Source organism: Anabrus simplex, chromosome 6, assembly GCF_040414725.1.
Source record: "Anabrus simplex isolate iqAnaSimp1 chromosome 6, ASM4041472v1, whole genome shotgun sequence".
Classification (NCBI taxonomy): Eukaryota; Metazoa; Arthropoda; class Insecta; order Orthoptera; family Tettigoniidae; genus Anabrus; species Anabrus simplex.
In genome coordinates this window covers 267,521,481-267,538,135 of record NC_090270.1, presented here as the reverse complement: position 1 = coordinate 267,538,135, position 16,655 = coordinate 267,521,481, and the positions used below count along the sequence as shown (strand labels likewise).

The following is a 16,655-nucleotide window of genomic DNA, read 5'->3' as shown; positions in this document are numbered from 1 at the left end:
AGACATAAATAAAATACAAACCCGCACAATTGTGCGTACACGGTCTGAAAGGGATAGAGATACGAAAGAAGAAAGTCGAAGGAAGTACCTTGATAATAAATGGAAATATAAGAAATTATCAAGAGAAGAAAAGAAGAAGAGTTGGGAAGAATTTACACAAAAGATGGATGGAGCTGGCAGTGAAAGATTGCTGTATGGAATTATATGAAGTAATAGGAAAAGAGGAGAATTCAAGCCAGCAAAATGAAATACCTAAGAAGTATGGTAGGAAAAACAGATTGGGAAACAAAGATGTAAGAAAGGAGGTTGGAACGGACAACCTAAGTGAGAGAACTGCCAGGATTAAATTATGGTTTGGGCATGTAAAGAGGATGGAGTAGAAAAGAATACCAAAACAGATGATGGAGATGAAATTGGAAGGAAAGAAAGCGAGAGAGAGACCTAGAACAAGATGGATCGATTGAGTAAAGATGAGTACAAGAAGATAAAACCTGGACTGGGACAAAGTGATAGAAGAGGAATGGTGGAAGAATAGAGGAAGGAGGTGTAGTGCCATGAATGCCCTGGCCTGGCAGGAGCTCTATAAGGGGAAAGGAGGATTATAATGATAGGTTAGGTTGGTGCAATTTAGAAGCAGATAAGAGGAATTTCTGGCATCTTCTAAATCAAGACACAAAACATTTAATAAAATTAATTAATTTATGCAAAATATGATTAGACCTTTATACAGTTTTGTATCAGCCCCCTTCTCATTACCTCAGCTGACTGGTCACATGACTGAACACTACACTTGCAATATACTGTAGCTGCATAGTGCCATGTGGATTTCAAGGCTGGTCAGTGTTGCAATATCGGAAGTTATGTGACAAAGTGGTGAAATTCAAACTTGTCGGTATAATCAGATGGAAGTTGCTGGTACAGTTATGTCCTCCACAGACTTTAAAATCTTTCTGCCCAATACCAAGACTTCATGCAATTTCACACACTTTAAACTGCATCATTTTGTGATTTATAATGGTGCTGTTGTCTCTTGCTTCCCTGGCCCACTCCAGAACTTATGCCCACATTTTCGTATTTTCCTTCACACTGGGAAAGGAATTTGATATATATGGGGTGTTTTCTTCCCAATAATTTCTCTCTCTTGTTACACCAATAACGAATCATACATGGTTGCACTTTGCATTTACAACTCCCCGTGGACTCTCAGTCCACTTTCAGCAGTAAACACACAACTTGAAGGATGCCGTAAAACTTGTTCTCTTGCTCATATTCATTCCTGCTTTTGTACTGATCGCTTCTAATTACGCACTCCACACCTCTGCGTGGGACGTGAAGCTCTGAAATTGGATGGGCATTGTGAAATGTAGGGTAGGGGGGGAGAGTGGCCAAAGCCACAGGTGGTGCAGAAGCGTTAATTTTATCGTTAATTGACATTTTGCACTTTCTGTCTGGTCACTTGAAAGATTTGTTGAGGCCCTTTTTTTTTTTTTTTTTTCCCTTTCCCAATATTAGTTGAAGATTAAGGTGGGGGGGGGGGGAGTGTTTTGGGTGAGTAAATGTGGTATATATATTCTTACGTTTTTTATTTATCATATGGCAGAACAACATTTCTTAGGTAAGCAAAGAAATGTATAGTTGAAATACACTGAGCATATATGTACAGAAATATTGTGTAAAAAATTTATAAAACAAAATTATTGTGGAAGCTTGTTAGGAGAAGCAGAGTTTACAGATTTGTATGATTTGTTGCTCAAACTTCATCTTAGAATTTAAAATCCTTAGGCTAAATTACGAATGATTAGTTATTCTAGAAATTTTTTTTCAAAGCTAGTTGTGCTTCAAAGTTTTTATCCCAAATTAACATTAACATCTGAAGCTAGGATAAAACAGGGTATCATGTTGATGAGGTCATTGGTCATTTGTTGTGAAGCTTGCATCTTATTCATATATTTAGCAAATTCTAATTGGATCTATTAGTTTTCAATACTTTATTCAAACTTCCTCCTAGGCGGCTATACACATGGACGTCACCTGCTGGTACCAACGAAAATATCATAAAGAACCAGATTGATTTAATTTTGTTTAAGCAATAACTAAAGAAGTATGTGACATCTGTGAAAACATATCCTGGTGCTGATGTAAATAATGATCACAATCCAGTTGTAATGGATTTTAAAATGCTACAATGTAGAAAAGTAAAAACGATTGTTAAACTATCCAGGCATGTAGATAGTAGACCAAAAGAGGTGGAATCCACCTGGAACTCCGTAAAAGATTGTATTTAAAAAAAATTTAAATTACAGTAGAAGTCCGTTATAGCGAGAATTTACAACGTTGAAAAATTTACTCGCTATAGCGGATTGTCGTTATACCCTATTTTCCTTAAATTTCAGAAAAGATACGCAAAAAACTAAATACTTCACCATGCACCTATCATGGAAACAAATTGTACGTCCCAGCAAAATAATAATTTCTCTGTAAGTTTTGTTACATATGTGGAGTTTATGTGTTCGATTCCAAGGTGCGTCAAATAGACTCGTTTGTAAAGAAACTTAATTTTTCTTACTTCAAATTGAAAGTTGTCGGTTACAATAAGAAAAGTAAAAACAAAATGAAATATCTGAATCTCAAGTCAGCTCTTCGACCAGTTCCTTATGAGCCTGACTTACCTCTACCTACTCACTTGAGTAAGGAAAGTAGCAGTTCATTGCAATCTGATGATGAAGAAATAGATTTCGAGCCACATCAATATGGCAGCCCTGAATATGGTTTTCCGTGGTTTCACATTTTCACACCAGGCAAATGCTGGGGCTGTACCTTAATTAAGGCCACGGCCGCTTCCTTCCCACTCCCAGCCTTTCCCTGCCCCATCGTCGTCATAAGACCTATCAGTGTCGGTGCGACGGAAAGCAACTAACAAAAAAATAAAAAAATAAAAAAGAGGTGCCAACAGTGGGGCTCAAACCCACCATCTTCCAAATGCAAGCTCATAGCTACAAAGATAAGAACAAAAATATTGTCATAATAAGTCTGTAAGTACATAGAGGAGAGATTCACAGTCACTGTAGTTTCATAAAAATATCACTGTAAATGGCTATTACATTTTGAAGTAAATATGCAATATTAAAGGGCTAGAAGCTTCAAAGTCCTATTGAAAAATAACCCACCGTCAGTGGGGGATTTAACTAACCAGTAGTGAATGTATTAGATTTCTTAAATAGAAGTATCAACAAATGTTTTAGTCTCTTAATATCTCAACTAGTCTTTTTGTTTCTTGACTTGTTGATCAGGTGATGCTCCATAAGTACACAGACAGCCCATCTCAAAACTGGAGAAGCAAGGATGCAGCTCTCTACCTCGTCACTTCCCTGGCCTCCAGAGGGCAGACCCAGAAACATGGTGTCACCCAGAGTAGTCAATTGGTCAACCTGAGCGATTTTGCCTCACAGCATATTCTACCAGAATTGCAGAAGCCAGATAGTAAGAATATTCTGAATTTGGTAAAGTATGAAAACATAGAAACATAGAAAACATAGAACATTGTTACAAAATGTGCAGATAATGCTAGTACCAGATCTGGATCTACTAAGAATCTGGAAAGAATGAAATAGAGAGTGAATTCTTCCTCTTCTCTTTAATAACTATGTAAGAGGTCTTCTTCACTCCAGATATTTGTTATGTTTTTTACTCATGTTAGGAAAAATAAGGATTGCTACTATGCTCTCAACATTTTAACTTGTAAATTGACATTTTGGTGCTATCTAGTGGGACTGAAACAACCAAAGAAAGAAATTGGTTAAAACATGTTAAAGAAACATCGCTTGTTACGTTATGACAAAGGGAATGGGTAGCAGAATATGTGCACTCTGGCCTTGATTGCCTCCTTCCCTTCTCTATTGCCAACTTAGTTTTTATTGTGATGAGTCAAAGCCATCTGTTGTTCTGCTATTGAGATGGTGGCATGACGTAATGGCTAGAAAATGATGTGTAAAGAAAATAGAAGACTTTCAAAAAATGAGTACTTCATGTATAGGTTAAGTATATGCATTAAGGGGCATTTAAACAAATATATGGAGAGTAGTTTAGGTTTATTAAAATACCTTGTTAACATTGTATGTGTATTACATTACCTTCATTTACTTTCACCTAATATGTTGTCACGCCCCCTCCCCCCGCCCCGCCCTCCACCCCTTTCTTCTGGTTAACGGACATTCTACTGTGCAGTCGAACCTCGATATCTCGAATCTCCATTACTCGGATTTTCAGTATCTCGAAGTAACTTAAATTTCCTGGCTGTTGGTCCTATTCTTCACAAGTATTTATTTCTCTACTACTCAAAATTCGGTTACACGACTTTCTCGATTTCTCGAAGCAAACGTGTCCTTCTTTGAAGCAAAAAATACTCTGTAACTCAAATTTTGTACATAAACTGTGCAATATGGCATTTGTGGTTTGTGAGGAACAGTTAACCAATAAAGAAAGGTGTTACAATGATGTTGGGAGCTAATATGACCGGAACCGAGAAACTAAAACTTCTAGTTGTTGGAAAATCGGCAAAGCCATGCTGTTTCTTGGGTGTGGATTAATTACCGGTCACGTTCGAAAGCAACCCCCAGAGTCGCGGATGACAAGCTCCATTTACGAATCTCGGTTGTGTGGTTGGCTGTTCAGAGAATTCTGAGAGGAATTGAATCTTAGGAATCATTAACGGATATTAATCCACTACAGTCGATAACAATGCTGAGTAAATCATGGGCTGATGTGAAACAGGAAACAATTTTAGACTGCTTCGACACAGCAGGATTTTTGTAAGGTGACTCAGGAGCTTCAGAACACAAAGAGGAGGAAGTCACTCTTGCTCCTGAAGAATAGGTGGAGTATCAGCAGCTTGTTAAATGAGAAGCTGATATTGAGGTTTACATGAATGTGGGCTCTGAGGTTATAGTGGCCGAGCCTCCTACAGATACTGTCAATCCTGTTGACAAGCAAGAAGATGATGATGGTTCCTGACAAGGAGAGTTGGAGCTGCCTTCTCCTGTACTGTCAGCAGACCGGGTGTTAAGTGCAGTGGCTGTTCTTCCGATCCTACATGCAGAGTCAGTCGAATGTAAATGACTGTCTTCACAGCAATAAATGTTGTTGAATGGAATATGGAAGAAAAGAAGGTTAGCAGTAAAAAAACAGAAGAGAGTAACAGATTTTTTCCAAGGGAAGCGGAGGTATGTTTCTTGTTTCCTGTATGTACTGAATTCTGTCTTCTAATAAGTTACTGTAATAAGGGTTATAATTAAAGTGATGCCGTTTGTTTGTATATTTTAAAAAACTGTTAAAAACAGTGTATTCATTATAAGCCCGCAGATACATATGATTCAATTATGTGCTATTCATGCTCGAAAACGTTATTCTTTATATCTCGAAATTTTGATAACTCAAAATAAAATGCAGCTCCCGAGGTGATTCGAGATATTGAGCTTCCACTGTAGTTATTTCTAGTTTTTGTCTCTCTACATGACATAAAGAAAGGTGAACGATTGCAGACACAACTTGTTATTCTACAGTTCACATCTACACAAGCTATAGAAAACCGACCAACAAAATCTGAGATGTCCCTCCTAGTCAAAACTACTCAAAAAGCAACAACTAGCAAGTGGGCCATTACACATCGCTCCACAACTAGACCTAAGATAGCATAATTGTGCTTCACATGTGTTTGACTGGTGCAAACAGCTTGTGACCTTTTTTTCTATGACATTGATTTAGAATGAAACACAGCTATGTCTTCATGTATAATTATCCATCCCTTGATTCATAATTACTCTGGTTTGAATTCATAGATAACTGTTCCTTTACATCTATTTTATATACTACTCCTTTGTATTTGTAGATGGCATCATTGTCCCATCTTGTGGCAGAGATACTTTTCTTTTCCTTTTCAAACATTATTATTCCTTGATTTAATTTTTGCCCCAATTTCAAGAAAAGAAATGGAGGCAATAATTTTCCAAAATGTGTTCCTCTGTTATAATCGGTTTTTCAGCCGATTTAAATATGCTTTGAATTGCTGGATCGCTCTGATGACTTAAGGTCTGAGCTTCTGTAAGTCACTTCATGCATTTTCTTTTACTCTCTATGTGAGTCTAGCTACTTTGGTCTCTTTTTCTTCATTAAACAGTTCCTTATGATGTTACGGGAGCCGGTAGACTTTATACAAGTACTTAGTATGACTTTGCCCTTACATTAAAACTTGATATTGTGTCATTTCTGTTTGTTTAGTTTTGCATTTTGTTTTCCCTCTCTCTTGTTTAATTCTACAGTAATTGATGCATGGATCTATCTCTAGGTGATTGCATGCGTGTTATAATTTGATATCTGCCCTTGTTGAGATGGATTCTTGATCGCATTGTCAGGGATTTTAATTTCGAGCTTGGTTTTTGCATGATAGAATAAAGGTCTTTAGCCTTGCTTCGGAAATAATCTTCATGGTATTTTGCCGACGAGGCTCATTGCCAGAGACTTACATATGTCCCATTTGTATAGCTGTGTGATTAATTTATTGAATACAAATATGTCTTGTTTATAGGGCACTTTGTCACGGTAAGTGTTCGGGCAAACCTGTTGCTTGTATCCCCGGAAATATGTATGCGCTTTAGTTGCATTTGAAGGTGTTTTTTATGGTACATACTGTACCGTTTTCATCGTCCTGATAACGGAATAAATGATGTCATACGGCGTTGAAATTTGCCATGCACGGTAATGAGATCACAGAGATTATGTAATTGAGCCATACATCTAAAAAGAACGAATGTATTAAGTTAAATAGGCCGTGATTTCAGAATATATATATAATACGGACGCATAAAATCAAGGAGGCAATGAATGTGACGGCAAAGATGTTCATTTGGCGAATCAAGTATGCCTAAGTCACGAAATTAGCCATAAAGATATAAAGGATCCATGCGGCCGTGATAAAAAAATAATAGAAAGTTTTTAAAAATTGTTAAAAAAAAGAAGTGAGTGAACAATAAAAATTTTTTACGCAAGACTTTGAAGCAAGTTCATCCACGAAGAAAATAGTCCTCGCGGGAAGAAGAAGGGAGATATATAAAAGAGCTAGAGCTAAAGATCCAGCACATTGAAGAATTTTTTAAAGTTACGCCGATATCTGACCTAATATCAAGGCGGAAAAGCAGAAGAAATTAAATAATATTTGGACAGTAGTCGGAATACAAACTGAAGGTCGTCGCGAAATACCAAAACAAATTAGACTTCTCATATGCTGATTGTCTGAATGAAAAATTAAGAGCTAATTCGATAATTTACTTGTTAAAGTCTGTTACGGGAAATTGACATTGAATTTCTGCTATAATAACCTGATATAAAACTATAATCTAGCTTCTTTGTAGTACATTTTGAAGGCTATGGTCGTGACATTAATTACGATGCTGGAAATGTTTCTTTCACATATGACTAACGGCTACAACATGAGAGGCTAAATCGGAGATGGGGCCGACTTTCCAACGTAGACCGCCCAGCTGTTCCTGCTAGCCCGAGTCTTGAGACTACCGCCTGATGATGATGATGTAACGGATGTTGGAGACTATCTATCCAGCCCTAAGATGACAACATTGGAGCCTAACCCAGTTATCTAACATCGGCAGTCGCAAGTTAAGTTCCAAAGAATTATTTTATAATCTTGAAATTTATGTGTTGTAGACGTAGTATATAAATATTTGCAGTAAACATTGGTATGTAGCTTGTTATGAAGTTCTTCGTGATGAAATCTCAATCGATACTATCTTTGCAATGAGGTTATCCTAGTTGATTTATCATTATGGGAGTAGGTATTCTTCGAGTGTATATAATCAATGTCATGATATAGGTATGCTTAAAGTTAAACAAGGAGAGATTTCAAATGATGTTTTCAACCATTATGGAAATGAACCGACGTACACAATGTGATATATTCCAGACGTAATGTTTTAAAGAAGATAATTAATTTCTGAGTTGCTTAGACTTGGTTACTATTACGACGCGACTACGTGTGAGTAAATATTAACTTATTTTGTTTATACATGTGTTTCCTTTACAGAATAACGTGATCACGTGTATTACAAGTGAAACTTAACCCAGAAATGCACCGCTGTAGTATATTAACGATATGTTAAGATGATTTGCCGCCTAGATGGAAATGATTAATGTGTATGTAGGGAAGTAAGGATTTGAGCGACTTGTTGATGTGGTTATACGTATAATTATTCGTTGAGAAATATTTATGGTAATGAATGACGCGGTATTATAATATTTAATATTAGTATATGGAGAGATAAATATACTTATGAATTTTTGGTAGTAAATACGATGGGTTACTAACCAATAATGTTATTTAACGTATGCGGCATGACTTTAAAATAGTAATGCAAGATATATTGGATTAATGATACATGTATACAATGAAATACGTCGCAGAATTCGTATGTTGGTTACCGTAAATTGTCTTCAGATTAAATCTCCGAAATAAGGAATAAATAAGGGTAAACTTGTTGTCTTCACGGAGAATATGTCAACGTTGTAATGATTGTTATTTGATGTTTGGTCTCAAGGATATATTTTAATGGATAAAGCGACTTAATAATTTGAATCTCTACCGCAATTAAATAAATAATGTTTCTAAATACATTCCTACGAATTGTATGGTACTTGATTGGACATAGGTGCAACCATAAATCATGATAGGTATAATTTTTGATAGAACTACGATAATAACTGATCATTATACGATACCTACATTTAATTTTAGGATGTGATATGATTATTTTTACCAAATGACATGGTCAAACTGACCAATATTTTTCTCTTAATGATCGATATATGTTCGAAATAGCCATTTTGAGCTAATATATATTTGGAACTTACTTGCAACTGCTGACGTTACAATTTTGGAAGATATGCCTTTGTTTAGTGACAAAATATGAATTCAATATCAACGAAAATAAGCAATAAAAAAAAAAAAAAAAACAAGAGCCGAGGGACTCTAATTAAGCATATTTATCATGCATTTTTCTAAGGCTTAGGGACTTAGATTTTTTTAACCAATATTAATTTATCTGCTTACCAATTGATTATCATTATTATGAGATACTTAATTTCAAAGAATATTTGACTACATCTTCATCAAATGTGACTGATACCTACGATTTATGTGATTATGAGAATTTTTCTTTGTTTTTATGATGCGGATAACAAGTATTTAGCAAGAGGATTAATTGAATCATATCGTAGATAGTTTAGGTTTATATTTTTCAACAGAAAGAAGAGAAAGGTGATTGATGTAAATGACTGTTATCATATTTTCTTTTATGATTCTGGAATCGTGAATAAAATTGTAGATTTATACAATTTAGAGGTTATTATTGAAAATAGGCTGATATAATTATGGTAGATAAGATGATTTTGAATTAATTAAAAAAAATATTATTATTATTTTTTCTTTCTTGAATGAATGGACATGAACAACTTAACATCGATTCCGACGGATGGAGGGTATCGCTGGTAATTTATTAAAAGGAAATGCGGTTTCCCAGTTGACCTCACGTAAAAAATACTATTCACAGATGCATTTTAATTATCCCTGAGAGGTGTCGCGTGGCAATTTAGGAACTATTTTGATGACAGATGTGACGTGAAATGGAGATTGCGGCATTGCTTAATTTTTTTTAATGGCGCGGTCACTGATTTATTCATTGATTGATAGAAGCATGTATAGCGTGGGGACCGAAGGGAAAAAACATATAAGTGTGAAAAGAATATAAATGTAAGTCTGTAATATGGAGTGGAATTATATTGCAATATGTATATGCCAATATGAAATAATACAAACACAAAAGAAAGTAGAAAAAAATAGAAAGGGAAAAGAGTCACTTTATGAAGTGCAGTAGTCTGTTACCTTGGCTTGTCTTTTCTTGACCACAGCCACAGCATGAACAGTATATCTATTCTCAAACCAGTACAGTTTGGCCATTATTTCCTTAGAAACATTGTGGTGCGTCACCAAATGTTTGATAGTCCATAGAGCATTGATATTATCATTAAGTTAGCATCAACATTTACATAATCCTCAAGTGATGCCTTCTCTTCCACTTTCCTCCATTTGCTGTCATTATCAGGAACATCGCCATTATCTTCGATCATATCATCATCATCGCAATTAAATCCAAATCCAGCCTTTTGAAGGTTTCAAACTGCAAGTTCTGAAACATGGTTTCATGATTCTGCGATATATTGCATTACCTACAAGAAGAAAATAAAATACTATAAATTAACAGATTAGTATTGATTAAGAGGAACAATATAGATTCAGAAGTAGAATGTCAACAGTGGAATCCTTTTTCATTCACAGATCATGGAAAAGAGCTGGGAAAATGGGAAGGATTTAGACTTAGAAAACGCATATGACAGCATCCCCAGAACAAAAGTCTGGGAAAACCTGTGACACAGGAGCATTGGCAAGGAATTCATAACAATGATAAAAGCAATATATGTTAACTGTTACAGCTGTGTGAAGATACCGATCAAGATGGCCGTGCAGTTAGGGGCTCGCAGCAGTGAACTTGCATTCGGGAGATAGTGGGTTTGAACCCCACTGTCGGCAGCCCTAAAGATGGTATTCTGTGGTTTCCCATTTTCATACCAGGCAAATGCTGTGAGACAGCCATGTACGGGCGATGAACTGTGTGACTGTGCTCACTACAGCCAGCAACTGTAGAACAGACTGAGACTTCCATTGTTTGTTGCAAAAGAATGAGCGTGATTTGTGTTTGTCTATAAGTGATAGAAGAATAAGTGTAACTGTGAGAACAGAAAGAGAGCGCAAACTGGGTAACTGTGTGGTGTATGTAGTGTAGTTGTCATATTCTGATTGAAACTATAGATTAACATGCAGTATAATGAGGTAGGGTTTCCTTGATTGGATTTATTTATTTGAAATACAATAAATGTAACATTAGAAGTTATCTTATATCTTCAAAGCTAGGTGAGGATATTTGTTTGTGTAATAAACTTAGTATTTAGAATTAGTATTTAATGAATAAATCTTGAAGTAAACGCTACCAGTTGATGTATTTGTTTACTTACAGTATATTCTGGGTAAAATGGCAAACAATGACCAAGTCATCAGCAATGAATGTAGAATAACCACCTCAGATCTAAGATTTGTTTCATCATCTTCCACCTTGTTGCACTCTTGTACTTGGCCGACTACGAGTAGGCAGATCAACTAAGTGTCAAAGAGGCAAGGATGCTCGGACTATTGGCTGGGTTGGCTCTTTTTAGCATACGCAGATGAAAATGATTTGGTGTTACATAGGTTCTGGAGAAAATGTCTGATGGCTAACTGTGATAGTGAAGATATTATGTACTGCTAGCAAATAGGAAATATTCACAAAGATGGGTCACACATTAGAAGTCATTGGAAACAGTCTGAAGGGCCTACCAAACTTAACAACTTGAAGAGTGTAAATCTGCATCCTGATGTGGTCCGCAACTGAATTTGACGGGACAAAAGCTAACAGAAGAAAATCTCCACTGTCCTATCAAATTCTAAGAATATCTGAGTTGATCAGATTGAAATTTCTTCTCTTTGTAAAGCATCACCCTGTTCTACAGTTCTGCAGTTAGTCTCCTGTCAAGATTACATTATTTTCCTTCTATTTTGAACAGGCATGGAAAGGATTAACAACTGCTTGAATTCCTTGTCGAATGAAATCTTTAGTTTCAGATTTAATTGGGCGGTTGCTTCTTAGGACTAGCATTGAAGAATAATAATATTAAAAATTAATCATCATCATCTAGTTTAGTGGTATTAATGTTGAACCTAACATGAAATCTATGTTAACAGATGTTTGTAAGCATAACTGATAGTTTTCTGCTTAAAGTCCTAATATATTGTAGATTTCTGTCAAGTCCTAAAACTTGGTTATATTCTGATTGAAACTATAGATTAACATGCAGTATAATGAGGTAGGGTTTCCTTGATTGGATATATTTATTTGAAATACAATAAATGTAGCGTCATCTACTTGAAATACAATAAATGTAGCATTAGAAGTAATCTTATATCTCCAAAGCTAGGTGAGGATATTTGTTTGTGTAATAAACTTTAATATTCATATTATTCAGATTGATGCTTTCACAACCTGTATTAATAGACGTGATGTCTATTAATATTTTTAATTTATTCTTTTGTGATATTGTATCCCTGGATTAGCTGTTCCATTAATTCTGTACTTCCTGTTTGCAGTTAACTCTCTACCGGTGTTGAAGGCAGATGCCATCAAGTATGTGATGACATTCCGAAGCATGTTACCACGCGAGATTGTGGTGGGTTCTATTCCCCAGCTTGTAAAGCATCTCAAGGCGACCAGTCCTGTGGTGCACACGTATGCAGCCTGTGCTATCGAGAAAATCCTCATCATGAAAGATGGAGAGGGTCAGCTTGTGTAAGTAAAGTTGGATTATCCTGAGTTATTTAAGGCCATGTGGAGTTGAAAGGCAATCAGAAATTCACATTTTGGTTTTTGACTTCATTGTATAGAGTAAACTTTTCTGAATCCAAAAAAAAATTTGTATGTTCCTGCAACAAAAGTGTATTTTAAATGACTGTTTGAATATGGTGGCGCCACTGCTGTTTCCCCTCAGCTGTTGGCTAAGACTGCTTTTCCGAAACTGACTTTTTTAATCAGAGAGAAGAAACATTTTTGAGAGCTTATTTTAATTTTTTTAATTAGTTTTTGGATACACTTTGTGTGGATGATGTAAAAAAAATGACTAAATCACAGATTTAAGGATGAAGCAGGCTGAAGATTTACTTGAAACCAAAAATAATCCATCTGACCAACATTAACATTGAGACAATAATAGGTTGAAGTCAAGGACTATCTGATTTGTTCTCTGAGGATAAAAGAGCAATATGGGCATGCCTAGCTTCCAACAAAGAAGATGGGCTGATGCAAAGTAAAGACTCATTAGTGAGGCTTCACACTAATCTACCATGGTAAGTTTTAATGAGAGTATTTACAATTGGAGCATGTGCAAACACCATGACCACTCTTAAGCAACATTTAAATGAATATCTTGCATAATACCGATGAATGGCTACTAAATAATATTTTCATTAGAGCAATCCATACATCAGTATGCCACTACTGATATCACCTACTACTGTAGAAATGGCTGGAAGAAAGATGAAGAATGGAAAAACTGCTGGAATAGATGAAATTTCAGTAAAGATGATAAAGGCAGCTGGAGCTGTAGGCCTGCATTGGACATATCAAGTTCTCAGGATTGTCTGGGAGAATAAGGAGGTCCCTGAAGATTGGCAATAAGGAATAATTATCCCAATTTTTTAAAAAGGTGATAAAAAAAAGTATTGAAGAACTACAGGGTTGAAAATCAGATACAGGAAAACAATAAAGCCCATTTTCATTATGAGACAACTAACCCATTCCAGTCTGGGCTTGAATATCCCAAATAAATGTTCTGGACTGGGCATTTCTAAGGATTTGAAAAAGGTAATATCTCTGTACCTTAGGAGATATTTGCATGATTCATTTTTCTTTGTGCTTGTTTGAGCATCTAGTTTTTAAAAATTTTGTTTCACATCAGCTATCACTGGAGATTATGAATTCTTTAATATATTATACCATATTTTGCAAATGAAGAACAAAGTCTGACGGATTATTAAGTAAATACAGTTTTCTGAAATACTGTTATATTTTCCCTAGATTGATCATGTAAAATGTGCATTGCAATTACAAAACAACAATAATAATGAAAATGATAAAAAAATAATAACTCTTCAATAATAATAATAATAATAATAATAACAGTAATAAGAACAACGAAAATGAGAGCTCTTATGAAATTTTATTTAAATATTTTTATGTGACGATACTGCCTTGGAAGGTGATGTTAGCGAAGAGGATATTGAAGCCGTGTAATTGTAATTTTATTTACAAATGCTATATTGACATCCAAATAGAAATTTGAAACTTCTTGCATTTCATTATGACTGGAATTCATTTTACAGTTTACCGTATGTTCCCGCGTGTTTCATAACTGTGTGAATACATAAGAATATCTACATATTAATAAAGTTTTCTGTTTTTTAGATGTGAGGGATTACGATTACATAAAATATAAAAAAAAGTAACTTCTATCAAGCACTTGCTTGCCGCGAAACGCCATGTTTTAGAGCACATCGAGTGACAACACCTACTAATGCACACTCGTCAATAATATCGTCTATTCTCTGACTTAGATAATACTGCCATCTGTTGAAATATTCTCGGGACTAACACGTGAAGAAACGCGATGATGTCGTCAGAATATGTGCATAGCTCGTTCTCAATTTTTAGCGAATTGTCTAACCTAACTACGGGCTACTCTCGCAGAGCGGCATGAATGTAATTTTGGCCGCTGCGAGCTATGTTCGCAGTTAGACCAGAAAGAGCTAATGGAAAAGCAATGGGAGTAGGGGAATGATATGGTGATGACGTTCATTGACATTGAAAAGGCATGTGAGAGTTGAATACAGGCAGCCAAAATGAAGTTCTTGAGGAGTATGATACAGAAGAGTAGAAGAGACAAAATAAGGAATGAGAAAATCCGGGAAGAAATTGGAGTATGCCAAAGAAGGTGATGGAAATGCAAATGCAAGGAGGAAGAGGCCGTGGACAACCACGATTGAGATGGAAGGACACAATCCAACGCAGTATTATAGACAGGAGCCTAGACTGGGACACAGTGTAGGAAGACGAATGGTGGAAAGACTGAAGAAAGTGGAGAGGAACCATATTTGCCGTTACCCAGCTACAGCTGGATAAGGGGAAATGATGATGATGTAGAAAATCTGAGAGGAACACTCTTATTACAGTCAAAACTGGTTAAGATGTCCCTCTCAAGTGCGTTTCCCTGGTCATTACTCCATTAGGCCAGAGTCCCTGTTTACATCCTATTATATACATGCTAAAGAAACCTGGATTGAAGCTACGTTGCGCACACAAGGTGCCACGACAACTAGCCGTGGTAGAGAATGTAATTTCTTGGCTCCAGACTGTGTAGTGCGGTAGCGTACCTGCTATGGATACAGTCAGTGTTAGTCACAAGCCAGCTTTTTTCTGTGGTGGTTTCGATCACGCAACAGTAGCTCAGCTGACATGTCGGTGCATAATTTTACGTTCATAAGTAAAATTGTGTAACAATGTACATGAATTAGGCCTAGTGTACTTTTGCATACAGCTGACAGGCTGGTGCTTAATTTGATGTTCTTAACTGAACTGTGTTGGGCAAAATTTCTTCCAAAGAAATCACAAAGGTCAATCCACCGATTCAGTACATTTCATCTGACATTTAATAGAATATGTTTCGATCATAATTGGGCCTTCTTTAGCTGAATAATTAAGACAGATTTAGAAGCTAAAATAACATATTCAACATGACAAAATACTATTTTAAAACCAATGTACTGATATTGGTCAACAGGTTCTAACACAAAAATCCTAAAATGACATAATTCTGATCACAGAAGATTCTGATTCTTCTGTGATTCTTCTGAGGATGCAGAACACAGTTTTCTGCAAAACATTAAGAATTTCACCTTATGTACTTGACACGGCACAAGCCCAAAAGCCTATACGACATCATGTCTTGTTTATTTGTTTTTATTGTAATTATTTTTACGTGCGTAGGGATGTGGCGACCCCATCACCCAGTGGGCAACCACTGCAATTAGCCTCCCGAGTATTGGCGGGTAAACCACAGACTTAACTGACATAAGGAAATGCGTGTCAGGCACCGACCATCTAGTGCATAACAAAGTATCGACGCAAAGATCCATGGTAGGCCTAGCAAGCCAGTGGTAGCATCTTCAAATTGCTTTCAACAATCAAACGAGCCTCGGATGGAGATAAAAAATAATACCAAAATTGACAAAGTCTTCGAACACATCTAGCAGGTATGACGGCCAACATGGCTCCAATAAAAGACAGATATATCCGAAGAACAATGTAAGAATTGGGACTATGAATATTTTGACCCTGACTGGAAAAACTGAAGAACTTACTGATATGATCAAGAAGAAAATCTATCCATATTAGGAATGAGTGAAACAAAATGGAGAAAGGCAGGTAGCAAGATTCTCAGAGATAGCTATAAATTAGTATCGAGTGGACACGAGGAAGAGGCCAGAAATGGTGTAGCTTACCCGATAACAAAAGACTGGGACGCCATTACTGAAGGATCCTATAAGAATGATAGGATCATTAAATTATCTATGTAGCTGGAGTCTACAAATTACACGATAGTGCAGGTATATGCACCGCAGGTTGGATGTAGTGTTCAAGACAAGGATCAGTTCTCTCAAGATCTAGAAGATATAATTGATGAAGAAAATGTCATCATCATTGGGGACTTAAATGCACAAATTGGGACAGACAGACTTGGTTATGAGGAAATCATTGGACCACATGGGTTTGGGAACAGAAATGGAGAAGGTGAACAACTGCTTGATTTGTGCAGAAAAAATGGATTGATCATCAAAAATACCTTCTTCCAAAAACAAGACAGCCACAAGATAACAAGATATAACTGGGATGGAAAAC

At 36.1% G+C, this 16,655-nt stretch overlaps 1 protein-coding gene across 2 annotated transcripts in view; it reads left to right on the top strand.

Annotated features, from left to right (window-relative positions):
* Cse1 (chromosome segregation 1) overlaps positions 1-16,655 on the top strand; it is a 296,434-nt gene that overhangs the window by 95,748 nt on the left and 184,031 nt on the right. For both annotated transcript variants that reach the window (XM_067150404.2, XM_067150403.2), the window contains exons 11-12: positions 3,291-3,480; positions 12,296-12,494. In XM_067150404.2, the coding sequence (XP_067006505.1) occupies positions 3,291-3,480; positions 12,296-12,494 (389 nt within the window). The remainder of the gene's footprint in view (positions 1-3,290; positions 3,481-12,295; positions 12,495-16,655) is intronic.